Source organism: Heteronotia binoei, chromosome 15 (assembly GCF_032191835.1).
Source record: "Heteronotia binoei isolate CCM8104 ecotype False Entrance Well chromosome 15, APGP_CSIRO_Hbin_v1, whole genome shotgun sequence".
Taxonomy (NCBI): domain Eukaryota; kingdom Metazoa; phylum Chordata; class Lepidosauria; order Squamata; family Gekkonidae; genus Heteronotia; species Heteronotia binoei.
The window spans coordinates 60918361-60945171 of record NC_083237.1 but is presented as its reverse complement, the minus strand read 5'-3'; the positions used below and the strand labels follow the sequence as shown (position 1 = coordinate 60945171).

Genomic DNA, 26811 nt, shown 5'->3' with positions numbered 1-26811 from the left:
CCCTGTTGCCAAAAAGGTTGGGGACCACTGCACTAGAGTGCAGAGCGGGAGGCTCTCCGGCACAACGAGACAGAAATTTATATGCCTGGTGTTTTTTTCGCCCCCCCCCCCCCCCGCAACTGTCAAGTGAAAACACTGGACTGTCCAGGACAAAACTGGACATCTGGCAACCCTCACTGTTCCAGAAATCATCTCCCCACACAAAAGCTTGCACAATCATGGGTGACGGGAAAAGGCACTACATTCTCTTTTAGAAACAGTCACACTGCATTGTCCTGATGAAAATTTATGTAGAAGAAGATGAAGAAGAAGATATTGGATTTATATCCCGCCCTCCACTCCAAAGAGTCTCAGAGCGGCTCACAATCTCCTTTCTCTTCCTCCCCCACAACAGACACCCTGTGAGGTAGATGAAGATATTGGATTTATATCCCGCCCTCCACTCCGAAGAGTCTCAGAGCGGCTCACAATCTCCTTTCTCTTCCTCCCCCACAACAGACACCCTGTGAGGTAGATGAAGATATTGGATTTATATCCCGCCCTCCACTCCGAAGAGTCTCAGAGCGGCTCACAATCTCCTTTATCTTCTCCCCCACAACAGACACCCTGTGAGGTAGATGAAGAGATTGGGTTTATATACCACCCTCCACTCCAAAGAGTCTCAGAGCGGCTCACAATCTCCTTTCCCTTCCTCCCCACAACAGACACCCTGTGAGGTAGATGAAGATATTGGATTTATATCCCGCCCTCCACTCCGAAGAGTCTCAGAGCGGCTCACAATCTCCTTTCCTTTCCTCCCCCACAACAGACACCCTGTGAGGTGGGTGGGGCTGGAGAGGGCTCTCACAGCAGCTGCCCTTTCAAGGACAACCTGTGCAAGAGCTCTGGCTGACGCAAGGCCATTCCAGCAGGTGCAAGTGGAGGAGTGGGGAATCAAACCCGGTTCTCCCAGATAAGAGTCCGCACACTCAACCACTACACCAAACTGGCTCTCCTACAATACATCTGTAATACATCTTTCATATGATCATTCTCCAAACTGCAGCTCAGGAGCCACATGTGGCTCTTTCACACACACTGTGCGGCTCTCGAAGCTCCCACCATCCTCTTGGCTGGCTTGGAGAAGGCATGGAAAGTTAAACTTGCTTTCTTTCCGCCTGTCCCTCCCCCCCCCCCCATTTGCCTCCCTCTCTCTCTTCCCTTCTGGCTCTCAAACATCTGATGTTCACTCTATGTGGCTCTTACGTTAAGCAAATTTGGCTGCCCCTGACTTAAATCTAGAGCAGAGGTGTCAAACATTCGGCCCACGGGGTGGAAGCAGCCCACCGAGGGCTCCTATTTGGCCCGCAAGCACTGGCTCTCTCCTGCTTCCTTGCTTTTGCTGCATTGGAAGCTTTCACCCGTCTCCCCCAATTGCCAGGGAGAGATACTAAGCCCAGCCTCCTTCCCTACTTCATTGGCTGAGGTCTCTTCTCCCACGCCCCCCTTCCCCGTTCCTTTGTTCTTTGATACAACTGACTGAGAGGGGAAAGAAGCAAGCAGGAGGAAGGGAGGGGGAGGGAAAGAGCCAGCCAGAGAGAGCAAGAGAGAACGGAAGTTCAAGTCCAGTGTCACCTTTAAGAGCAGCGGAGTTTTATTCGAGATGTGAGCTTCCATGTGCATGCATGCTTGCTCCACCCTCCGAGCAGGGGAATTCTTCTGACAAGCACAATTTACACTGTGATTGCCCTGCTCTGCTGTTTACTTTTGAGACGCCACCCCCCACCCCCTCTCTCACAGCCATACAAACACAGACAAAAGCAGGCATCTTAAAAGAAAGGGAGGGGGCAGGGGAGAGAGTGGAGTTGGGGAAAGGGGAATTAAAAGGAAATTATTTTGGCTTAGCATTTATAAAAAGGTAAAGGTGCAAGCACCAGTCGTTTCCGACTCTGGGGTGACGTTGCTTTCACAACATTTCCACAGCAGACTTTTTACGGGGTGGTTTGCCATCGCCTTCCCCAGTCATCTACACTTTCCTCCCAGCAAGCTGGGCACTCATTTGACCGACCTCAGAAGGATAGAAGGCTGAGTCAACCTTGAGCCGGCTACCCGAACTCAGCTTCCGCCGGGATCGAACTCAGGTTTGAACTGCAGTACTGCAGCTTACCACTCAGCACCAGGGGGCTCTTATTTAAAAAAATGCATTTATGTATTTTTATGTTCAGCACATCTCCCTCTCTCCCCTCCTGCCTTGCTGGCTGCCTTTCATCGCATTAATACCCCCCCTCTTTTGCTCTTTTAACTGTTTCATTACCACCACAAGCACTGAGTGGATTTTACCCAGTATGAAATCAACACATTATTTCACTTGGAGAGAGCCCCCTCTCTAGATCTAACAAATGGGGGGGGGGGAGGAAGAAACCTAACAGCACAGATTGTAATCTTTACTTGTGGAAAGGAGCAAGAGCCCAATAACACTTTAATGACTAACGAATTTGTGGCAGGGTATGACCTTTTGTGAGTCACTGCTCACTTCTTCAGATATAGCAGCGGTACATCCTGGGAGATTAAAATGTCGCCCCCACAGGTTTTTGAATGCTGTGGTTTTTAAAGTCGGACTTGCGTCCGCTTATTCTTTGCATCCTCCTGGGCTGAATTGAGACCTAGATTTCCTGTCTCATTACCAGTGCTGATATCTCCAGGCCTATTATCGCTCCGCGTATCACACTAATCCAACCAAGCCGGCTATTGTCATTCACCTGCTATTGCCGTTTAGCATCTGAAATCACCTTTATAAAGTTTCTATCTCTGGTACCCGGCATTACACTTTATGGAACACATGGCCTGGCCTGACCAAGTGCCGTTTATGTCAGATCCAGCCCTGATAAGAAATTAGATTGACTTCTCTGATTTAGAGCTTTAAATTACAGATTTTTTTTTTAATTAAGCTTTTTATAATTTAAATATTAACCAACACACATTCAATATTTTACATCCCTGCATCTTTTTGTGTCTAATTGTGTCTCAGGATCAGATTAAATCCAATCACCTGGGAGGTGCATTCACGTGAAAAACACAATGCAGGCTCCGGAATTTTGTGCTCTCCCCCCCTTGTAATAAAGACTATGAGCAATACAGAGTAGGGGTACATGCTTGGTTTATATCAAGACAAATAAATACCTGGGAACCATCTTATTAGTACTTTATACCTTTTATTCCACTACTGAAATAGCCACGCCTGAATATAAAAGCTGGTATTATTCAGCTTTTATTCGGCACGGCTCAATGCCTTAAGTGCTGCAGACACGATTTGGCGAGTGAAATTCTCCATTATACCTTATGGGGATGGTCCCCAAAAGGAATAATGGAGCCAAATGAATTTGGGTTTCCTGATATTTACATGAATACCGATACAATACTAATACTGGTATTCGGGAATATCAAATCAGCAAAAAACTCCAGGTGTTTTTGTTTGTTTGTTTGTTTCGCACACCCCTAATGCAGAGTACCTCCTCCTTCTGAGGAAGAGCTCTCACTCTCAGTGTGAGTGTAAATCTAGCTGTAAGAAGGAACTCCTATTCTCCCAAGTACCCTTACCCGTTGAACAAGGTCATGCATCCCGGTTTTCACAAAGCTGGTGGCTGCGAGTCTAGCCAAATCTGTCCCAACTATTGGAATGTGTTTTTCAAAAGGCAGTAAGTCTACAGCTCTGTTAACAGAAGTCTGCTTTAGCCTGCAACTGAACCCGTCTTCCAGTAGCCATTGGGCATTAAGTTGCCCAAGAAAGACTTCCCCCCCACTGAAGGCTGGAGAAGTTTGTGTGATCATTTTAGGATGTCATTCTTCCATGATGAAGCTTTCCGAAACTGAGCGGAGAGGAAAAGAACGTACGTTGAGATATTTTCTCTTTTAGGTTTCCATCATCAGGAATACACAGAGGCTATCAAGAACCTGGATTGCCCCAAGCCAGCCTGATCTCATCTTGGAAGCTAAACAGAGTCACTCCTCCTGATTAGTACTGAGATGACAAGACCGTCAAAAGACAGAAAGGGATGCTATGCAAGGGCAGCCAATGGCAAACCTGTTCATCCCTTGCCTTGTAAACTCTACAGGGCTGCAGTAAGTTGGCTGTGAGCTGGGCACTTCCCAACGCCGCCCCCCCAAAGGAAAATGGTTACCATAGCTACCTCTTCATTATCTTCATCTGGGTTCACCTTCACAGCACCGATATCCACAACACGCCAGCTGCAAAACAGACCAGCAAAGAAAAAAAGTGAGAGGCAGTGTCTTAGCAAGAACGACCAAGAAAGAAACATGTTGCCTGTAGGAAAGCCCAAACAAAACATTTTCCTGGTTCAGAGGTGGAAACTAGTCAAAGGATCGACATTTTTGATTTTACTGACCACAATTTTTTTCTTAAAAAAACTGGCCAAATACTGACAACAAATTACAATTTAATTTCAACCTATTGATAAATCAGTGTTTTAAAAGTAAAACTGGGACTTCATTAAAAAATTACTTATCACCTGGCCTCCACCATCCCCATAGCCAGCCATCAAACGCCTTTTGATTGATTTTTTTAAATGAAGATAGGATAATGTTTTCATTGTTGCACAAAACTTAAGGCAAAAAAAAAAAATTCCCTTTAAAAATAATCACATACTGGATATAATAATACTCCTTTTTTCCCCCCAAAGTATACAGTATAAAAATGCAGTAACAAAACAAAAAAACCCCACAAATTGCATTCACAAAAACAAAGAAATACTGACTTTACTGACCATTTTTTTTTAATGACAAATTAATGACCAAGCCGGAAAAACTGACTTTTATTGATTTCACTGACCACTTTCCAACCCCTGCTTGTTAGAGGGAAAAATATTTTTCACCCATTTATTGTGCCCCTCACACTTCACGCTACCCTCCCGCCCCCTCACAATAATCCTATGAGGTTGGTTAGGTCGGCAGCTAAGAAAATATGGGCTAAAGCCGTCTTTGAAGGGTGAAATGATTTAATGAGTATTTTTAGATTCAGTAATTTTTGAATCATTACTTGTGACTAAGGTTTTATGCTCTCTGTGTTTGCTTGTAATGGCCTCTGGCTGTACATAATAAATTTTGTTGTACCTTGAGGTTAGTTAGATTTAGACTGTGATTTGTTTAATGCCATCCAGTGGCCAAGGAGAATGGACTTGACCCCACATCTTTTCAGTCCTTTACTATGTCATACTGACTTTTCACTTGTCCTACAGAGTCAACTCTGGTTTCCAATCACATTTTCCCCACCCTGCCTGCACAAGCTCATCTGATTTGCTAGTACCTTCTACTACTGAGTAAAACATAACAGAGCCCTTCTCCAAATACCCATCAAATGAGGCAAGGCTAATGGTGAGTAGGAGCAGGGCCTTTTCAGTGATGGCCCACATCTCTGGAACATTCTTCTCTGAGTTTCACTACAGGTGCCAGATGGAAACTTTACTATTTCATTCTGCTTTTGGCTATGATTCTTCTGGCTTTAGTAGTTTAATTCCCTGAGGAGGTTATATCCGACATGCTGTAATTTAGTGACCAGGCTTTATTTTAGTATTTTTACAAAATTCTCTTGCAAGCCACTTTGAACAAAAAGGAACTTAAACCCTTTAATAAATACATGCTCAAATTGAAAGCAATTTTACTGGGGCACCCAGACAAAGCAAAAGCATTTCATTTGGCCCACCTTAAATCTGTCTGCTCCAAGACCAACACATCATTCTGCAGCCTGATCTCAGCCTCTCATGTCATCCCACAACATCATTCCCACAATAGCACAGGAAGCTGCCTTAAGCAGAGTCAAATGACTGGCCTGCTAAGGCTGCAGCAGGCACAGATGCTCTTCCCCAACTCCTGCTACTTCAGATCCTTTGTAAAATGTCAAGGAAATACCAGGAGATCCTTTCAGCTGGAGAGACTGGACAGGTGTGAGCATCCTCCTCTTTTAAGGAGCTTCAAAGGGCACAGCCCCTACCCTCAGCTCATGCCTGCGGGGCACCCCGAAGGTACTCCCAAGGCTTCATCACTGGCATCTTGACCAATCTCTCACAAGTGGCAAGGGGCTGTAGAGACTCCCAGTGAGGGGCTCCTAGGTTCTCCAAGTGTTTGCCCACATAGAGACCCACAGAGTTTGCCCACTCAGAAAGCTGCGCATTTCCAAAAATAGGCTCATGTAAAATGTAGGCTCTATTAACACCATGGAGACAGCAGCTTATGCAGACTCCACTGTCCTAGGCTGCCTATACAGTTTTCAGTTGCCATAGCATTTCTTCCAGTTCCATCAGCCAGCCATATCATTCCCTGTTCGCTGAAGATGGGTGACTTGGGCTCAGTACACTGGGCAGCTGCCACATGTCCAGCTTCACGTGTTCTAGCTCTCTCCCCGCCCCCAAGGTATGCAGACTCTCATCTGGGAGAACCGGGTTTGATTCCCCATTCCTCCATATGCACTTGCTGACTGACTCCCAGTTCTCTCACAGCTGTTCTCTCAAGAGCAGTTCTCTCAGAGCTCTCTCAGCCCCAGCTACCTCACAGGGTGTCTGTTGTGGGGAGGGGAAGGGAAAGGAGATTGTGAGCCGCTCTGAGACTCTGAGTGAAGGGCGGGGTATAAATCCAATCTCCTCTTATTCTACAACCCCTAAACTTCCTCACGGAAGACAGAAAGAACCAGGGGTGGAATTCTAGCAGGAGGTCCTTTGCATATTAGGCCACACCCCCTGATGTAGCCAATCCTCCGAGAGCTTACAAGGCTCTTTTTTGTAAGCTCTTGGAGGATTGGCTACATCAGGGGTGTGTGGCCTAATATGCAAAGGAGCCCCTGCTAGAATTCCAAGCTCTGGGAGGATTGGCTACATCAGGGGTGTGTGGCCTAATATGCAAAGGAGCTCCTGCTAGAATTCCACCCCTGGCTAGAACTATCAACTTTCTAACCTCAGCAGCACCTTGGAACTAGGAACCAGCCTGCTTGCGCACCTTTCCCCCAAGGCGTACATGGTTCTCCCTCTTCCGCCCTTATTTTACAACCCTGTTAGGTAGACTTAGTTTCTGAGAGAGAGCAACTCTGACCTACAGCCGCCCAACAAGCCATGGGGCCGAGTAGAGACTAAGGGATCCCAAGTCTTCGTTTGACACCCTGATCGCCTCTCAACCTGACAAACTACCATGCTAAAATTCCTCATCAACGGGGAATGTGGCTACGCCAGTTCTTATTTAGACAGAAAAAAGTCACTCTGAATGTTTTAAGATATACTGTAACAAAGCCAGTGTAAGGAACTAGACATAGATATTTTTGGCAATCAGGAAGCCACATCTTCTGTACCCTTCCTCATGGCTGGTGCTCTATCCTGTGCTTTAAATTTAACGACTAACCTGGCCCTAAGTGACTGACTGGAAAGCTACCAGGATTTGAAACAAGTACACCAAACTGTTTGGTGCTGCGTACCTTGGCGTAAGGATTTCCTTGTACTGCAGCTTTTCTACACGCGTGGTTGCAGCGACAGACATAGGGATGACAATGTTATTAATGTCGAAAGAGCTTTCCCCTCTCCTCCTCCGTGGCTGCTGCTGCAAATAAGAACAGAACAAAAGGTAAGGAGAAATGGTAAGATGGAAGCAACTCCCAAGATCACCATACAGCGGCACAAGGCGGGGAGGTAACTTCCTCCTCTGCCTTGGGACTGGATGGGGTCCAGTGTGCCCCCCCCTCCCCAAAGTTTGCATGGTGACTCTCCTGGTGCATATTTGGTGACCAAGTCTCTGAAGCCATTTTCTTCAATCCCTTCTATTACAAATCCTAAGGAAGTTGCTAAGCAGTCCTGTACTATGATGGCAGTTTATTAGCCACCATATACATCCCAAGCTTTCTGCAGGGAACTCAGGGCCTTTAGGACAGTGGTGTCAAACATGCGACCCGGGGGCTGAATCAGGCCCTCGTAGGGCTCCTATCAGGCCTCCGAGCTGTCATTTGCTTCCTTCTTCCCCTCTCTTGCTTCCTTCTGCGAAACATCTTTCTTTGCAAGGCTTGCTCAATAGCACAGGAGCTACAGAGCGAAGTCTCTATTTTTTCCATTGGCTAAGGCTCCTCCCTTGGGGGGAAGAGGGGAGGGAGAGCTTGCTTTGCCAGGCTCTCTCAATCGCACAGCAGAGCTACTGAGCCAAACCTCTCTTCCTTCTATTGGCTGAGGCTCCTCCCCCTCCTGGTCCCCTGGAAAAGGAAGGAAAGAGCCAGAACTTCCTTTGTCCAGGAAGTTTGTTGTCTAAGACCAACAAATGCTAATGTCTTAAGCAGGTTTAATTTTACCTTTTTAAAAAAAAAAAAAATCAATTGTGTTTGTCTGTGTCTTTTATAGAGTTTATATCTCTGCTACCTAATCTTAAAATAGGTACACACACAGCCCAGCCCAACAAGGCTCAGCCCAACAAGGCCTGATTTATGCCAGATCTGGCTCTCATAACAAATAAGTTTGACACCCCAGCTTTAAGATATTCCAACAAGTGGCCACTCCATAATGAGAACTTTGTCCAGGTACATCCTAGAGGATCCTGATTATACAACCCGCTGCACTGGAACAGCAGTTCCCTAATTTCACCACACTGCTGAGTATTTTTAAAAGTTCAAGAGATGAATGGAAGTTTTCAGGGACCTGTTAAGTTGTCTGGAGAAAGTTATCTTGGAGAAACGTCGACTGCGGGGTGACATGATAGAGGTTTACAAGATTATGCATGGGATGGAGAGGGCAGAGAGAGAAGTACTTTTCTCCCTTTCTCACAATACAAGAACTCGTGGGCATTCAATGAAATTGCTGAGCAGTCAGGTTAAAACGGATAAAAGGAAGTCCTTCTTCATCCAAAGGGTGATTAACATGTGGAATTCAAGAGGGGGTTGGAGAAGAATATGGAGCAGAGGTCCATCAGTGGCTATTAGCCACAGCTTATCGTTGGAGCTCTCTGTCTGCGGCAGTGATGCTCTGTATTCTTGGTGCTTGGGGGGTACAATGGGAGCCACAGTGTGTGTGTGTGTGTGTGTGTGTGTGTGTGTGTGTGTGTATATATATATATATATATATATATATATATATATATATATATATATATATATATATATATATATATATATTGACACAGAGTGTTGGACTGGATGGGCACTGGCCTGACCCAACAGGGCTTCTCTTATGTGACACAGAGTGTTGGACTGGATGGGCCATTGGCCTGATCCAACATGGCTTCTCTTATGTTCTTATGTGAAACAGAGTGTTGGACTGGATGGGCCACTGGCCTGATCCAACAGGGCTTCTCTTATGTTCTTCTGTGACACAGAGTGTTGGACTGGATGGGCCATTGGCCTGATCCAACATGGCTTCTCTTATGTTCTTATGTGACACAGAGTGTTGGACTGGATGGGCCACTGGCCTGATCCAACATGGCTTCTCTTATGTTCTTATGTGACACAGAGTGTTGGACTGGATGGGCCATTGGCCTGATCCAACATGGCTTCTCTTATGTGACACAGAGTGTTGGACTGGATGGGCCACTGGCCTGATCCAACATGGCTTCTCTTATGTGACACAGAGTGTTGGACTGGATGGGCCATTGGCCTGATCCAACATGGCTTCTCTTATGTTCTTAAAGGTTGGGTTCTCCTGCCTTCTGTCCTCTGCAATCCCAGAATAAGTGATCATGTAAATTGTAACAAGGGTGATCGCTAATCAGCAGAATGCACAGCTCTGTGAAATAAACCAAATTAGCTAGTCCAGCACTCCAGAATTCTTGTGTAGACCGAATTTGTCAGTTTGTTGCAGAGAGGAAATTACCACATTTGAAAAATAAAAGCAAAGAAAGGCATAAATCAGGGGTGTCAAACTCACTGGGGAGGGACGGTGGGTCAGTGGTAGAGCATCTGCTTGGGAAACAGAAGGTCCCAGGTTCAACCCCCGGCATCTCCAAAAAAGGGTCCAGGCAAGTAGGCGTGGAAAACCTCAGCTTGAGACCCTGGAGAGCCGCTGCCAGTCTGAGAAGACAATACTGACTTTGATGGACCACAGGTCCGATTCAGTATAAGGCAGCTTCATATGTTACAAAACCCGGATCTGACATAAATGTGACTTTGTGTGGCTGGGCTACACGGGTCATAAAACGTAATGCCTGGTAGTGGAGATATAATATTATATAATATATATAAACTTAAAATATAAATATACTTAAAATTCTTGTGATAATTTGTTTAAAATGGAAAGGTTAGGGAATAGTGGGAATTGGCAATGCAATCTTAAAAATAAAACCTCAAGAAAAAACACAAGGATCATAGCAGAAACCAAAAATATAAAATGCTCTGAGAGCCTAGAAAAAACATGAAATGGCCAGGCATTGCAAGCCTCTTTCCCCCACCCCCACCAGATTGGCAATGGCTCTCCAGTGTAATATCCACCCCTCTGGCTGTGGATTCCCAGGTTAGAGCACTCATGAGGCACCAGTTCCCAGGTCAGTTCAGCAGAGACAAGCTGGCTCAAAGCATCAATCCTTTATTTGCAAGGAGACCACTCCAGGAAGCAACAGCTTCAACTGGCCATTCAAACACCGGAAAGTGAAACTATTTGAGCTCCACTCCATTGAAATACAGTGCAGCACAAAGTTGCAAGAAAAACATGGAATGGATTTTCCATTAAGGTCTCAGGACCCACTAATCCGGAGTGGCCAAACTCACTTAACATAAGAGCCACATAGAATAAACATGAGATGTTTGAGAACCGCAAAAAAAGGAAGGGAAGGAGGGAGAAGTAGAAAGAAAGCAGTTTTAACTTTAAAATCATTCTCCAAGCCACCAGCATGGCTTGGTTTGGAGAAGGGATTTAAAGAGAGAATTAACTGCCTTCTCCAAGCCAGCTGACGGGGCAGTGGGGGCTTCAAGAGTCACACAATATGTGTGAAAGAGCTTGGCCGCCCCTGCACTAGTCTATCTGGGTCCAGAGATCTTTATGGAAAATCCATTCTGCATCTTCTTTGCAGCTTTGCAAGCCCAGAAGAGCTTCTGAGAGCTTCAAAGGATGAGGGGAGGGGGAGGATGGGGGAGAAAAGAGCCATGGGCCTCATTAAAGCCCTGAGAGAGCTGGTTGTAGCCTGTGTAAATGCTCCTCATCTTCTCTGTAGTCAAGATAACTCCAGATGGAAGCAAATTCAGCACCAATATCAAGATTTAACTAGAGGGTGAAAAACACCAATTCTCCCAGTCTGGAAGCTCTCTTTCCACAATATCTACAGTGTGAACTTCAAGACAGTACTTGTATATTTGGGGAAAAAAATCCTAGATGGCCAAAGAACTACTGGAAAAAATTCTAGGCCTTCCTTCTAGTTTTCAGACTGGGTTCTTGCTAGTCCTGCAAAAAAAACGTACCTTTTGGATTATTTGTCCCAAAGCAATCAGGCCTATGAAATTTTCAGACAAAATATCCTGCCTCCCCCCAATCGACCTATCCTTCCAAATCTCTGCTTTTGTGACTGTTTCCCTACTCTTCCATATATCCATAGCAACTAAGCATTTTTAAATATCCAATACTTCATGTGACCTCACACATTACATGAGCAGAAGCAGCTCTGCACACTAAGGACGCCGCCTTCTCTTCAATCAGCCAATGAGATCTTCCAAAGCTCCTCAGTGGCTACTTATCCACGTATCAAAAATGCATGCCATCTTTTTCTTTAATGGCAGGGAAATGGCTTCCTCAGTTATAGCCTTCTTGGCCTCAGCAGTTTCTTAAAGCAGAGCAAGACCCTTCCGCTTGCCCTCCTGTTTCAGTGGGCATCCGGCAACGAGGGCGGAAGTATACACATCCGTCTTTATTTTCCCCATCTTCTCTAAGAGCTTTGCAGCTCACCTCCCCCCCCCCCCTCTCTTATTTTATGTCTGGCAAATAATCCTAGAAGTTAGGCTGAATCTACAACTTATTTGTATTTTAAATGTTTCCATGCCACATTTGCGTCAGCGTCCACAAGATGGTGAGCACAAAAGCGTTAAAACATTTACACAATTAAAATACAGTCAGGATATGAATTCAATTAAAACATGTAAACTAAGAACACTAGAAGGAGAGCCCAAAATGTTACCGGGGGTATTGCCAGACCAAAAAAAATATCTTCACCTGCTGGTGAAAGAAAGCAACACAGGGAGACAGATGAATCCTCTTCTAAAGCGAAGGCCTCTTCCCAGATCACTTCCTGTCTAACCTCAGATGGCAGGGTCAATCCATGCAGGGCCTTCAAGGATGCCCAGGTAAGCATATGGCAGAAGGCGGTCCTTAATGTATGTTCATCCCACACTGAACAGGGCTTTAAAGATCAATACCAGCACCCAGGGCCTTTTTTTTATAGCAGGAACGCACAGGAACAGTTCCAGCTAACTTGGTGTCAGAGCGTAAATATGCAAATGAATTAACGCTGGGCTTTTTCTACAAAAAAAGCCCTGCGCAAAACAATGGCGATGGGGGTGTGGCATAATACGCAAATGGGTTCCTGATGGGCTTTTTTTTACAAAAGAAGCCCTGCCACCAAGATAGGAGCAATATGGTTCCTATGTCCGACTCCAGTCAACACTCTGGCTGCAACATTCTGTACCAGCTGTGGCTTCCGGACAGTCTTCAAGGGCTGCCCCATCTAAAGTGCATTTCAGTAATCTTATCTAGACGTTACCAGAGTATGCACTGCAGTAGCAAGATCTTTTTGGTACAGGAAGGACCACGGTCAGCTCACCAACAAAAGCTGCAAAAAGGCGCCCTGATCGCTGCAGCCACCTATTCACCCAACAGGAGGCCTGGGCCCACAAGCAACCTCAAGCTACAAACCTGCTCCTTTAAAAGGAGCGCAACCCCATCCAGAACAGGGGATAACCCACTTCCTGGGTCAGACCCTCTCCCACCAGTATCACTTCTGTTTTTTCAGCACTAAGTTTCAGCTTGTTAGTCCTCATCCATTCCCAACTGCCTCCAGGCACCTGTTTAGTTTCCACAACCTCCCTAAACACAGATTTACAGAGATGCTGAAAAAGCATGGGGGACTAGAAGGAACCTTGGGGAGGATAAGAACATAAGAGAAGCCATGTTGGATCAGGCCAATGGCCCATCCAGTCCAACACTCTGTGTCACAGAAGAACATAAGAGAAGCCCTGTTGGATCAGGCCAATGGCCCATCCAGTCCAACACTCTGTGTCACAGAAGAACATAAGAGAAGCCATGTTGGATCAGGCCAATGGCCCATCCAGTCCAACACTCTGTGTCACAGAAGAACATAAGAGAAGCCCTGTTGGATCAGGCCAATGGCCCATACAGTCCAACACTCTGTGTCACAGAAGAACATAAGACAAGCCATGTTGGATCAGACCAATGGCCTATCCAGTCCAACACGCTGTGTCACACAATGGCCAAAAAAAACAAGTGCCATCAGGACGTCCACCAGTGGGGCCAGGACACTAGAAGCCCTCCCACTGTACCCCCCCAAGCACCAAGAATACAGAGCATCACTGCCGCAGACAGAGAGCTCCAACGATAAGCTGTGGCTAATAGCCACTGATGGACCTCTGCTCCATATGTTTATCCAATCCCCTCTTGAAGCGGTCTATGCTTGTAGCTGCTACCACCTCCTGTGGCAGTGAATTCCATGTGTTAATCACCCTTTGCATGAAGAAGTACTTCCTTTTATCAGTTCTAACCCAACTGCTCCGCAATTTCATGGAATGTCCATGAGTTCTTATATTGTGAGAAAGGGAGAAAAGGACTTCTGTACCCTTTTCTATCCCATGCATAATCTTGTAAACCTCTATCATGTCAACCCGCAGTCGATGTTTCTCCAAGCTAAAGAGCCCCAAGCGTTTTAACCTTTCTTCATAGGGAAAGTGTCCCAAACCCTTTAATCATTCTAGTTGCCCTTTTCTGCACTTTTCCCAATGCTATAATATCCTTTTTGAGGTGCGGTGACCAGAATTGTACACAGTACTCCAAATGACGCCACACCGTCGATTTATACAGGGGCATTATAATACTGGCTGATTTGTTTTCAATTCCCTTCCTAATATTTCCCAGCATGGCCCACTGTCATGCATACATAAGCTCTGTGGCTGCCTGGGAAAACTGACACCAATGTCTTTTTTAGAAATGTAAATCAAGGCAAATATCTGTTCACACAAAACAAAATCTTCCAAGGAAGGTACTCATGATTTACCATAGCATTGGTGTCCTCCTTGCGCCCCATACTCTGCATAAAGTGGACAGAAATGGGTAAAAGCTGAAAACAGGCATCAGCTGCTGTTACAACTTATCTTTAATCACAAAGCAGCAGACACAAGAGATTGGCTGGGGGAGGTGCTGTGCAGGCAGTAAGGGACTTCATGGGCCCCATTACAGTTCAGTAATGCAGGACAGTAGGATTGTTACACACACACAAGTCCTGCCACTGATTGGCTGAACAGAAATCATCTGACATAACTGTGGTCCTCATTATTTAGGCATCTGAGGAGGCGCACACAACTAAACCCTACCACAGGAATCACAAACACTTGTTCATGGAGGTAAGGAGGCACACTGCGGTTACGAAAGGCGAGGGCAAGCAATCCGGAAGACAACCAACAAAGGCAGCTCTTCCCCTTGGCATGCAGCTGTTTTTGGGCACAAGAACTGGCTTCATGACGAAAGGTAGCCACCATTCTTAGAGCAGCCTGAAATTGACAGTCTTTCAGTGACATTTTGTGCGATCCATTAACAGGCCTCAAAAGCCTGCACCAATTATCATTCAGAACCTTCCAGAGCTAAGTTAGGAAGTTTTTATGCTCTGTTTCCCCACCACCACCACCACCCACACATACATTTGGGAGGCCAGGAAATCCAATGTAATTGGATCTATGGGCAGAACAGGGGTGGCCAAACTGTGGCTCGGGAGCCACATGTGGCTCTTTCACACATATTGTGTGGCTCTCGAAGCCGCCACCACCCCCTCGGCTGGCTTGGAGAAGGCATTTAAAGTTGCTCTGTTTCCATCTCTATCTCCCCCCATCTATTTGTTTTCTTTCCTTCCTTGCGGCTCTCAAACACCTGACGTTCGTGTCTTGCAACTCTCAAACATCTAATGTTTATTCTATGTGGCTCTTTATATTAAGCAACTTTGGCCACCCCTGCCCTATAAGATGCAGCAGGAAAAAAACTCTCCTGTTGCGTGAAAGAAGGGAGGGGCACATGACCTCTTGGAGAGCAGAAGTTCCAGGTCAGACCCCTGTTCTTCTTTGTGGTCTGTGTGCATCACCCATTGAGGTGTTAAGATGAACAAGCTGACCCATCTGAAGATGGGAGTAGGCACACAGAATACTGAAATTGCTTTCCTTTTCTTCCTTCCTTGCCACAGGAGGTGGTGGCGGCCACAAGCATAGCCACCTTCAAGAGGGGTTTAGATAAAAATATGGAGCAGAGGTCCATCAGTGGCTATTAGCCACAGTGTGTGTGTATATATAATTTTTTTTGCCACTGTGTGACACAGAGTGTTGGACTGGAGGGGCCATTGGCCTGATCTAACATGGCTTCTCTTATGTTCTTATGTTCTTATGCTCTGCAGAAAATTGCATTCTTCATTTGCCCATCTTACAGAATTTATGGTTGTTGAGATAATAACCTTGAAAAGAGAAAAGCCTTAGCATGCTGCTAGAGATTTCAATGAAGGCTTCATCAACTGAGACAGAACCCACTGTAGATTCCATAAAGGGGTTGGTTAAGAAACTGGAGAGTAAATCCTGACCGTTCCCATCAAGAAATGTTTCATTAGGCGAACTCCAAACTGAGGAGGCTGAAACTGGCAGCAACACAGGCCACGTTTGGAGCCAGGGGGAAAGTTTGGTAGGCCCCTTACTGACAACAACTCTCAATTAGGGTTGTTTATTTGAAAATAAATTACGTAAAAACTCGTCTCTCTGATTACTTTTTAAAGTCTGGTGAGCATCTTGAAACTTACTGGCTGTACAGCCAGGGACTGTGTCATCGCTGCTGTGTGACCCCGGGGGCGAGGGGGGGGGGGAGAAGCACCTCTTGGCATAATTCCATACAGGAAATAAATAAGGTGACTAATTTTTTTTTTTTTAAAAAACGCTTACTCTGAAAAAAGAAAAATAATATCAGCTTCCACCTTACACAACTTTTCTGGGCACAAGAGTGGGTATCAATAATTCGATCTTCATCTATTTCTGCCTTCATTTTTTGCTTTCTTCGTATTCCTTCTTTCCTTTCTTCATGCTTTTCATTTAATTCACAATTAACTTGAGGATCTATTAAATTGCTTTCCTTGAGTATTAAAAGCAAAGAGATCTTCCAACTTTTAGTCTTTGTTATTTAGCTTGGCTTAACAATTTTACTATTGTATTTAGGTTCCACTTATATTTCTGTATAATTCTCTCATGGTTTTTTTTTTGTTCTGGAGTTACTTTAAACATTCTAATTTATGTTCTGTGTAATTTTTTTCCCCCTTTAAATAAACTTTTAAACCCCACCCCGGAAAAGAGAGCAATAAAAGAGAAAGAGTTGCCTGAACTATACTTGGCTTACGAGCATGTCAGTGAATCCTTTGCTTATAGCGACCTCTCAAGTGATTTGTCATAGTTACAAAAAAGAAGAGAGGAAAAAAACGACCATCCCAATAACAGAGGCTGTTGAACAGAAATAGAAGGTGTTATGTTTAAGGAGCAAACAGCTAATCTTCGAGAATGCAAGATGGAACTGGCATCCTGAAACAAAAGGATACAGAGCACTGCCCAAGGTCTGCATCAATTATTTGGAGCCGAATCTTCCCGGCGATGAGATTCGATCTATTTTTGAATAGACTTTCCTTTTGTGAGGTGAGAGTCTGCTGTTTAAGACTATTGCTGGGAAAACAGTAAATCAAGAAAGAAACTATTTCTGGATGGAAAACCTTGCCCTGATTCTAGGACAACAGGACCCAAGTTTGAGGCGATGGATAAAGGCCTTCTGGCCAAGGACGGCAAATTTGCAAGCCATAGCTGTCATGGTCAGAAAGGAATCATGCACTGTCTCTGAATTTTGTGGCGTACTTGTGGGCCAGTTTGATGTAGTGGTTAAGTGTGTGGACTCTTATCTGGGAGAACCAGGTTTGATTCCCCACTCCTCCACTTGCACCTGCTAGCACGGCCTTGGGTCAGCCATAGCTCTGGCAGAGGTTGTTCTTGAAAGGGCAGCTGCTGTGAGAGCCCTCTCCAGCCCCACCCACCTCACAGGGTGTCTGTTGTGGGGGAGGAAGATAAAGGAGATTGTGAGCCGCTCTGAGACTCTTGAGTGGAGAGTGGACTATAAATCCAATGCTGTCGTTGTGGACTCAAAGGCATCGGAGAGAACAGGGAAATGAGGGGACCGGTCCAACTGGCTGGTGGTGGCTGCAATGGCCTTGGTGGAGTTTGGGGCCAAACAGGAAGTTGACACTAGGGCTAAAAGGGGGTGGTGGTGAATGTAAGCCAAATGTAGGTGTGACAGAGGAAGTTAATGGCAACCCCGTGACCACGTTCTCAGCTGATCCCTGCTCTCTCTGTAACAATCTCATAGAGAAGTTATCTCGAGACAACTCAATTCAGACAGTCCTGAGTTCTGCAGGGAGAAGATCCTGACGGTCAGGGCTGAGTTCAATGGTGCCCAAGAACGTTATGCCCTCTGCCACATCCTCAGTTAACTTTCAAGTATGGAGCTAATCTACTACACGAACAGAGACTTGAGAAGGACGGGAATTACAAAAAGCTGCCTTGCAGCTTGCCAGGGATCAATACTGTAACCTCTCATTACCATATGAGCTGAGAAAGCTGTGGTAGTAGCCTGCAGAAAGTGAATAATCTGCAGGCTGCACAAAAGCTACCGTCGGCAACTCCTGCCATCTATCTTTATTTTCCCTCCTCTTCTGGTTCTGAACATGCACAGTGCATTTGCCAGGTCTTAATTTTCTGGACTGAATTCACCTTGAGTGAGAGGGCACCATGAGCTCAATCGATCTCAGCTGGTTTGAACCACAGGTTCAGGTTAAGGGTGTCAAAGATCAAGAAATAGCAGGATGTTTTCTTATGCTCTTTTTCTATCATTGCTGAAAATTTTAAAAAATAAAGAAAAGACGTAGCAGCAGGAGGCTCTGACATGGATAACCCAAGTAAAGCCCCATCTCGTCAGCCCTCAGAAGCTAAATAGGCAACTACTTAGCAACTATTTGGCTGGAAGACCTCCAAGGAGTACCAGGGATGGGACACAGAGGCAGTCAAGCAAGCCACCTCTCTCAAATGTCCAGGCTCCAGTAGGTGTTGCCAGAAGTTAACCACGACTTCCAGGCATGTGTGCGTGCACACACACAAATACAAAAAAAGAAACAGCAGCAAGAACAGATAATGACACAGTTCTCAGAGCTGCCTTCAAACAAGGGGAGTAATTTCAACAGGCTGGCTTTATAAATTTGAAAAGATATGTGCGAGATTCCACCTTATGCTCCAACTTAAGGCAGACAGGGCAGTAATCACGACTGTTGGTGGCTCAACAGTTTTCTCGGGCTCCTTTGAAACAACTGCCCGCAACACCACAGATGTGTAAAAAAACTGAAAAGCCCACTGGAGAAAAGGAGGGGTAAGAGGTGAGATGGCCCAAGAAAGAAGGGCCTGGCTCACAGAAAACACCTCACCAGAGAAAATTCTTCATAACGTTTCCACTACAGTGGCTGAAGAAATACTGAGCAGGAAGGCACAGCTGTACCCACTCAGGCATGCACATAGGTGGTCCAACCCCTCAGGGGTGGGCAAAGCCAGTGCCACAACTTCCCCCCCACACACACCCTCTGGAATATTCTGAATACTCTGCTCAGGTTCAAGCCCAAGAAGCTTCATGCACAGAGACTATGAAGATTTTTTTTAAATCCTAAAAACAAGCAGGTAAATGAAACACCAAGCAAAACACAGCTCTATGAAATCATAATACCCAAAAGATCTTTCCAGCTTTCCCTAAAAATTCTGTGTAACTTGAAGAGCGGCCAAGGAGGAATGCGACTCCTCATGCCTTTGTTTCATGGATGCTACCATAAAGGAGGGCTTGGAAACGCGGCAGAGACGGCAAGCAATCTTGGAAGGAATGCAGGCCGCACTGGACAATTCCAGAAAACCAACAGCCACCCGAGTCCCTGAGTGTTCCAGAGTCAAAAGGCAAGCAAAGCCAAAATACAAGTCCCAGGACTTCTTGTAATAATGAACATGTGATGTGGCACCAATCAGAGCACATGCCAACATGACAAGCTAACACAGAACACGGATGGCGGGGTGGAGCTTTTTCCAAATCCTTGATGGATGAATGCAGACTAGATTCAAAATCTAGCCAAGGAGAGGTCTCTCATCACCAGATGCACTTGGCAACCTCTTCAGTATTGGCTGGCTCCCAACCTCAGCTGTCCTATTGGCTGAAATTCATATATTATCCATTGGACCAGCCCCAATCATAAGATATTTTGTAAGGAACTAGTGAGGACCCCTTCAGCGCAAGTCTGTTAAAACTAAGGAAGCAGAGTTCTGACTCCCATCTCCTTCTGCCAGACTTCCTTTCACCCTCTGTTAAGAGACTGCTAACCCCTCCTTAAAGCTACTTTGTCACAGGAACTTACACCAACCAACCTGCCTCAGCAGCTAGCCCCAGACCGGCAACTTAGATGAGACGCTAACCCTCTCAGCCACTCTCTTGACAAGAATTCACAGAATCAGAGAGTTGTAAGGGGCCATGCAGGCCATCTAGTCCAACCCCCTGCTCAGTGCAGAATCAGCCTAGAGCATCCCCGACAAGCGTTTGTCCAACTGCTGCTTAAAGACTGCCACCAGCGAGGGGGAGCTCACCATCTCTCCAGGTAGCCGATTTCACTGCCAAACCACTCTTACAGTAGAAAAGTTGTTCCTAATATCCAGCCGGTACCTTCCCACCCATGATTTAAGCCCATGGTTGAGAGCCCTCTCCTCTGCCGCCAACAGAAACAGCTCCCTTCCCTCCTCTAAGTGACAGCCCTTCAACTACTTAAAGATAGCAATCATGTCTCTCCCCCCCCTCAACCTCCTCTTCTCCAGACTGAACGTTCAGCAGGTAATTGATTGGCAATGCAGAAGAAACCTGACGGTAACTGATTGGCAACGCAGAAGAAACCCAGGTCACTTCATACCCCATGAAGGGCAACCATTCTTGGCATGAGCAATCCGTCACCCGGTACTTACAGATGCACTGGAGGCACCCAGGGAGCTCGCGCTGGCAGGAGGCGGCAGGAGGTTTTCCGAGGCGGTGGACAGCTGCCGCATAATGGGACTGTGAGCCGATGAGGCCATAGTGCCTGACAGGTAGCTTGGGCCTCCGATATCCGCATGGTGCTTCAACACTGCACGAGAAGGGGACAAAAGAGAAGGTGAACTGAAGAGGCGTTTTCCTCTCACCCCGATGCACCGAGCCAACCTGCGATCCAGTGACCTACGCAAAAAGGAACCACAGACAGCAAAAAAGAGAGGAACCTCCTTGGGCGGGACCTCCTTCCCTGGAGGAAGAAGCAGTTGAAGCACACAGGAAGAGAGGCGGCGGCAGCACCTGACACCATGCCCCTTCTAACTCCCCAGCAGCAGCAGCAGCAAGCACCCTTCTCCAAAAGCCAGAGGGGGGCAGCAGTGTGAAACCCAAGCTCTCCCCAAACAGACCGGGGCTGTGGACCAGCCTACCTTCGCTTCTCTCGGAGGAGCTGTCCCGTAATCTCTTTCTCTCATGAACTGAAGTCAGGATAAGCGAGCGCTCTGGCGCTCTCTCGGCCTTGTTGGGAGTGGCCCTTAGATCGTCTAAGGACTGCCTGTGTGCCTTGTCTGGCTCGGTTTTGTGATGGGAGCAAGCTGAGGAGTGGAACAGAAAGAGAGCCATGAAAACACCCTGCTTTCACCTCTCTTTCCTGGCCTGTGAAGGGCACGCAGGGGGCAGCGCTCCAGACATCAAGGCAGACACACCCACCCACCCACCTCAAGGCTCATGCGAGGGCACTGTGACGTTACCTCCATGACCAAAGCAGAGGTGTCAATAGCAGCAACTGCCCCCAAGTGACAACCTGCAATGAGCTTGTTCTTCCCCCCTGCCACTGCCTACCTGCTATTACTCCACAAAGCAGCTGCACCATTCAAAACTGCCTGTTTCACCCCTTAAAAGCTGTGGCCGTGGTGGAACAGGGGGAAAGGAAACGAGGCAGGACTATCTCTGCTATCGTGGAGAAGAAGCAGGAGGTAAGGAAAGGCAGTGGGTAGAAGGAAGGTGAGCAGCTGTTGCCTTCCTTCCCGAACAAAAACAAAACACAGCGGTAAGGCCAGCAACAGCGCAGAGCTCTATGGCTGCACCCCACCTTACAGCGGATCTTAAGGCCTACTTTTCGATTTTCCACAGCTCGCTTCTGTATAATACATTGTTGTGGCAGAGCCTATTTTCAGTGCCAGCATCTTAAAAAGGTAAAGCACCAGTTGTTTCTGACTCTGGGGCGATGCCGCATCATGACGTTTTCATGGCATTTTTTATGGGGTGGTTTGCCATTCTCTTCCCCACACTAAAGGGTGTCTGCGCCTCTAAAGTTTTGCCGAGTGTCTTTTTTCACATCAACCCGCTATAACCAGCCCATATATACCTGGCTTGGAGATAATCCAGGTGAGACAACCAAGCCTCCTTACCTCTCCAAACACCTGATTTGCCCTAATCTTCTAAGGAGAGGAAATAAGAGGGACTATAACTGGAGGGCAAGGTACACACCCACTTTAAACTAAAGGGACAGGTGAAATCCTGTGTTATCTCCAGTAAAAGGGACCCCGAGTAGCCAAGTTAAGACAGAACTCTGTACAAGAGCTGATGAAAGTTACAAGCTGAGCAGCATCCCAAGCGATCTCGGTGATGTAACTCATTTTCTCTCCTTTCATCATGCAATTTCTTCAAAAATGGTTGCACACTACAATCTTTATTGTTTGCCTTTCCAGTGCCCCTGTTAAGCCAGGGATTGAGAAACCCAGGGCGCCAAAACCCAAAACTCATGGAGTCACCATGGCATCAAAACCTCTGGAGTGCTGAGGCCAATAAAGGGCATTGTAAACACATAAGGATCCTACTGGTGAGACAAAATCCAGTGGCCAAGTTCTGAGCTTCTTTTCGAGGTAACACTACACAGCTGCTCTCTGGAACAGCTTACACAGGCTAGGTTACATTACTAGTGTTTTATTTCCAAGAAGAGATGGGGAGGCTGCTGAGGAGTTATCTTCTCTGACCTGGAAGCCCTGCTCCACATTTAAAGATCTAGAATTACTAGGTCAAGGGAAAGGCTCTTGGCACATGCTCAGAGGCGCTCCCTTGATGACTTTTTCACAGATTCCGTGAATGAGTTCCGGCATTAATACAAGTCCAAGCATGCCCCTGCTCATACCAACAATGCACAAAGCCTACTCTGCTCTGGACACCTCCAGGAATGGTGCAGCGCCTTCCTGCCAAAGAAAGACCAAAAAATATTAAGTTACAAGGACACTTACTGGCTGCGGCTAAGAAAGTATTCACTAGCTTGTGGCGGTCCTTGCGCACTGGGTCAGACAGACTGCTAGAAGGCATGGTGGGTCGGTGCTTCAGGGTGAGCTTTTTGGGAGGTTTGATTTTCTCACAAGGCTTGTTCTGCAGCTGGGATTTCAGCATGCTCTGGAAATGCAAACTCATCGGTACATCTGGAGGAGAATATGCACACAAAAGGCTGGAATTATTGCATGCTCACTTGTATTCATTCTAAATGCAGTGCAGCAAGAGCATCCTCCCCGAAGGCGGCTGCCACCACATGGGTCTGGCCCGTAGATCCGGAGACCACCAAGGTGACTAGTACTGCATGGCTTCCAGCCACTGAAGAAACGATCGAGTGACTTTGTGCTACTTTAAATCCCAATTCATAACCATCCTAACTGCCTGCCCTCTCCGACTCGTTCCCACCGTACACCACGGACAGTTTGAAAAGCTTAACAAGCAGAGAGCTCCACATGACTCAGACGAAACAGCATGATGTAAGAAAATGCCAAGGTCACACAGGTGAAGCACAGTAAATGACTCATTGGCCATGACAGTAAAGTACTGAAGGTTGTGCCCGCTTGATGCAAAACAAGCCAGGCCACACCTAAGTTCTCCACTAACCAAGAACACGTTGCAACCAGAACGAAGGAAATGAAGTACACTTGTGCATTTATACTCTGCAAAACTTACTTCTGCTTCCAGCATGCAAACAGCTCAGAGGGTGAGACGCAGGACAGAAAGAGGGGAAGGAGAGCCCTGTCTCCACATATGAAACACAACAGCTAACACAAAGCCGGCTTGAATGTAATTTTTTATACGGATCTTCAGACCACTGGTGCTGCCGCTCCCCGTCTCATCTTATGTGAAAAGGTGGCTCTGAGAGACACCAGGTGAGTGAGAAGAGCAGGGGTCTGAGCTTGGTGCTCACTGAGCTAGCAGTCTGCTCAGCTTAGCAGCTCTCCGCAAGGGCTGGTCCGTATAAGACACACCAGTGATCGTCTTCTCCTCGCAATCTCTCCTCAGAAGCTAACAGCTCCAGGATGGGATCCGGCCAGGTTTTTTACTCCATCTTGGCCTATTCCCCTCATTATTATAGCTCCTGTCCCAAATGGATTTTGTCCACACAGCCCCCTCAATCCTCAACACAGTCTAGGTCAGGGGTGGCCCAACTGCGGTTCGGGAGCCACATGTGGCTCTTTCGCACATACTGCGTGGCTCTTGATGCCCCCAGTGCCCTGTTGGCCAGCTTGGAGAATGCATTTGAAGTTAAAGTTGCTTTCTTTCCACCTCTCCTTCCCCATCTATTTGCCTTCCTTCATTCCTTGCAGCTCTCAAAACATCTGACGTTTATTCTGTGTGGCTCTTATGTTAAGCAAGTCTGGTCTAGGTTTATCTAAGGCCTGGCCACACAGGTGCTTGGAGAATGAGAAAAAGCTTTTTGTGGTGCAGAACACAGTACTCAGGCAGACACCCCTCGAGTGCAAATCTCAGACTGCCTACAGCTTTAGGAAGCCACCTTTCCCCTTTGCAATTGTTTATGTCTTAACATTTTAGCATTCTCATACATGTCCACTCCCTTTTAACATCAGAGGAGCCCTGCAGGATCAGACCAGCTTCCTGTCTCACACAGGGGCCAACCAGTTCCTCTGGGGGGCCAACAACAGGGCAGAGAGGCTGAGGCCTTCATAAGAACATAAGAAGAGCCCTGCTGGATCAGAGAGGCCAAGGCCTTCATAAGAACATAAGAAGAGCCCTGCTGGATCAGTCCAGCATTCTGTCTCACACAGGGGCCAACCAGTTCCTCTGGAGGGCCAACAACAGGGCAGAGAGGCCAAGGCCTTCATAAGAACATAAGAAGAGCCCTGCTGGACCAGAGAGGCCAAGGCCTTCATAAGAACATAAGAAGAGCCCTGCTGGATCAGTCCAGCATTCTGTCTCACACAGGGCCCAACCAGTTCCTCTGGAGGGCCAACAACAGGGCAGAGAGGCCAAGGCCTTCATAAGAACATAAGAAGAGCCCTGCTGGATCAGACCAGTGGTCCATCTAGTCCAGCATTCTGTCTCACACAGGGGCCAACCAGATCCTCTGGAGAGTCAACAACAGGGCACAGAGGCCAAGGCCTTCTGCTGACGTTGGCTCCTGGCTCTGGAATTCAGACGATCAGTTTGCCTCTGAATGCAGAGGTTCCAGTAAGTCACCATGGCTAGCAGCCACTGATAAACTTATCCTCCATGAATCTCTCTCATCCCCTTTTAAAGCTGTTTATTCCTGCAGCCAACACTGCATCCTCCGGCAGCAAATTCCACATCTGAATCACTCTTTGTGTGAAGCTGTGTTTCCTTTCGTGTGACCTGAACCTACTTGCCCCATCAGTTTCATCGGATGCCCTTGAGTTCTAGTATTTTGGGAGAGGAAGAAAAAGTTCTTTGCTAACTCTCTCCACCTCATGCATGATTTTATAAACCTCTATCGTGTTCCTCTCTCAACATTCTCTTCTCTAAACTGAAAAGTCCCAGACTCTTCAGCCTTTCTGGGTAGGGAAGGTGCTCCAAAACCCCCTCATCATCTCAGCTGCCCTCCCCAGTACTTTTTCCCAACTCTGCAGTGTCCTTTTTGAGATGTGGTGACCAGAACTGTACACAGTATTCCAAATGAGAATGCACCAGAGATCTGTATAGGGGGATTATAACATCAGCCATTTTATTTTCAATCTCTTTCTTAATAATTCCTAACATAGTTTGCTTCATAATAACAACAATGTAGAGTTCCCCTGACTGTATGTATATGTAATCATTCCTTGGGACAGACTTCTCCCCAAACAGGAGTCTCCCTGGCACCTGTCAGCTTTCCCCCTGGGATTAGTTTAAAAGAGGGGTGTCAAACATGCGGCCCGAGGTCCTGAATTAGGCCCTTGCGAGGGCTCCTATCAGGCCCCCGAGCAACTGGCTGTCATCCGCTTCTTTCTCCCTCTCTCTTGCTTCCTTCTGCATAACAGTTTGCTTTGCAAGGCTTGCTCAATTGCACAGGAGCTACAGAGCAAAAACTCTATTTTCTCCATCAGCTGAGGCTCCTCCCTTGGGGAGGAAGGGGGGAATGCAAGGCTTGTTTTTCCAGTCTCTCTCAATCACACAGCAGGGCTACTGAACCAAGCCTCTCTTCCTTCTATTGGCTGAGGCTCCCTCGCTCCTGGTCCCCTGGGGAAGGAAGGAAAGAGCCAGACCTTCCTTTGCCCAGTTCCCTGGATTCCATGGAAGAGATAAAAAAAAACAACACCTTTAAGACCAGGAGTGCTAATGTTTTAAGCATGTTTTACATTTAAAAAAAAAACTTAATTGTGTTTGTCTGTATCCTTTATAAAGTTAATATCTCTGCTACCTAACCTTAAATAGGTATCTACATGGCCTGGCACAACCTGCCGTGGCCTGGCACAACGTCTCATTTATGTCAGATCCGGCCCTTGTAACAAACGAGTTTGACACCCCTGGTTTAAAAGCTGCTCTACCACCTTTTTGATATTAATTGCCAGCAGCCGGGGTCCCTTTCATTTTAAGTGAAGCCTGTCTCTTTTGTACAGGTTCGGCTTGCCCCAGAAAGTTTGTTCTCTGCCTCACAGATCAAAACCCTTCCTCTCGACATAGAAACATATATAAAAACACATGCAGCTTCCTTCTACTGAATCAGACCCTGGGTCCATCAAAGTCAGTCTTATCTACTCAGGCTGGCAGCGACTCTCCAGGGTGTCAAGCTGAAGTTTTTCACACCTATTTGCCTGGACCCTTTTGAGTTGGAGATGCCGGGGATTGAACCTGGGACCTTCTGCTTACCAAGCAGATGCTCCACCACTGAGCCACCATCCCTCCCCTCCTCTCAGCACAACTTTCTCATCCAAGCAAACCCTGGATCTGTGCCTGTTTAGCTGGCCCTGCGCGTGGGACTGGCAGCACTTCTGAGAATGCCACCTGTGAGGCTCTGGCCTTTAACTTTCTGCCTAGTGCCTTAATTTTAGCTCCAGGACCACACAACTACACTGCCCGTTGCCACTGGTGCCAACGTGCACCGTGACTGCTGACTCCTTCCCAGCGCTATCAACCTATTTCTTTCCATCTGCTTTTCCATAAGCTGGTAATGAGTGGTAGCTGCTAGCTGACGACTGTGCCTATCGCGTCAACTATAGATGGGCGACTTGGAAGACAACTTCTTCTGAGGGAGCTCCGGTGTGACAGAAGCCTG

The 26811-nt window shown here is 46.7% G+C and overlaps 1 protein-coding gene across 3 annotated transcripts in view; it reads right to left on the bottom strand.

Moving 5' to 3' along the window:
- KANSL1 (KAT8 regulatory NSL complex subunit 1) overlaps positions 1–26811 on the bottom strand; it is a 202296-nt gene that overhangs the window by 9595 nt on the left and 165890 nt on the right. For 2 of the 3 annotated variants that reach the window (XM_060254604.1, XM_060254603.1), the window contains exons 8-12: positions 22562–22747; positions 20738–20902; positions 20249–20406; positions 7451–7572; positions 4167–4224 (exon numbers count right to left, since the gene is read on the bottom strand). In XM_060254604.1, the coding sequence (XP_060110587.1) occupies positions 4167–4224; positions 7451–7572; positions 20249–20406; positions 20738–20902; positions 22562–22747 (689 nt within the window). The remainder of the gene's footprint in view (positions 1–4166; positions 4225–7450; positions 7573–20248; positions 20407–20737; positions 20903–22561; positions 22748–26811) is intronic. The other variant, XM_060254606.1, reaches the window with a different exon arrangement.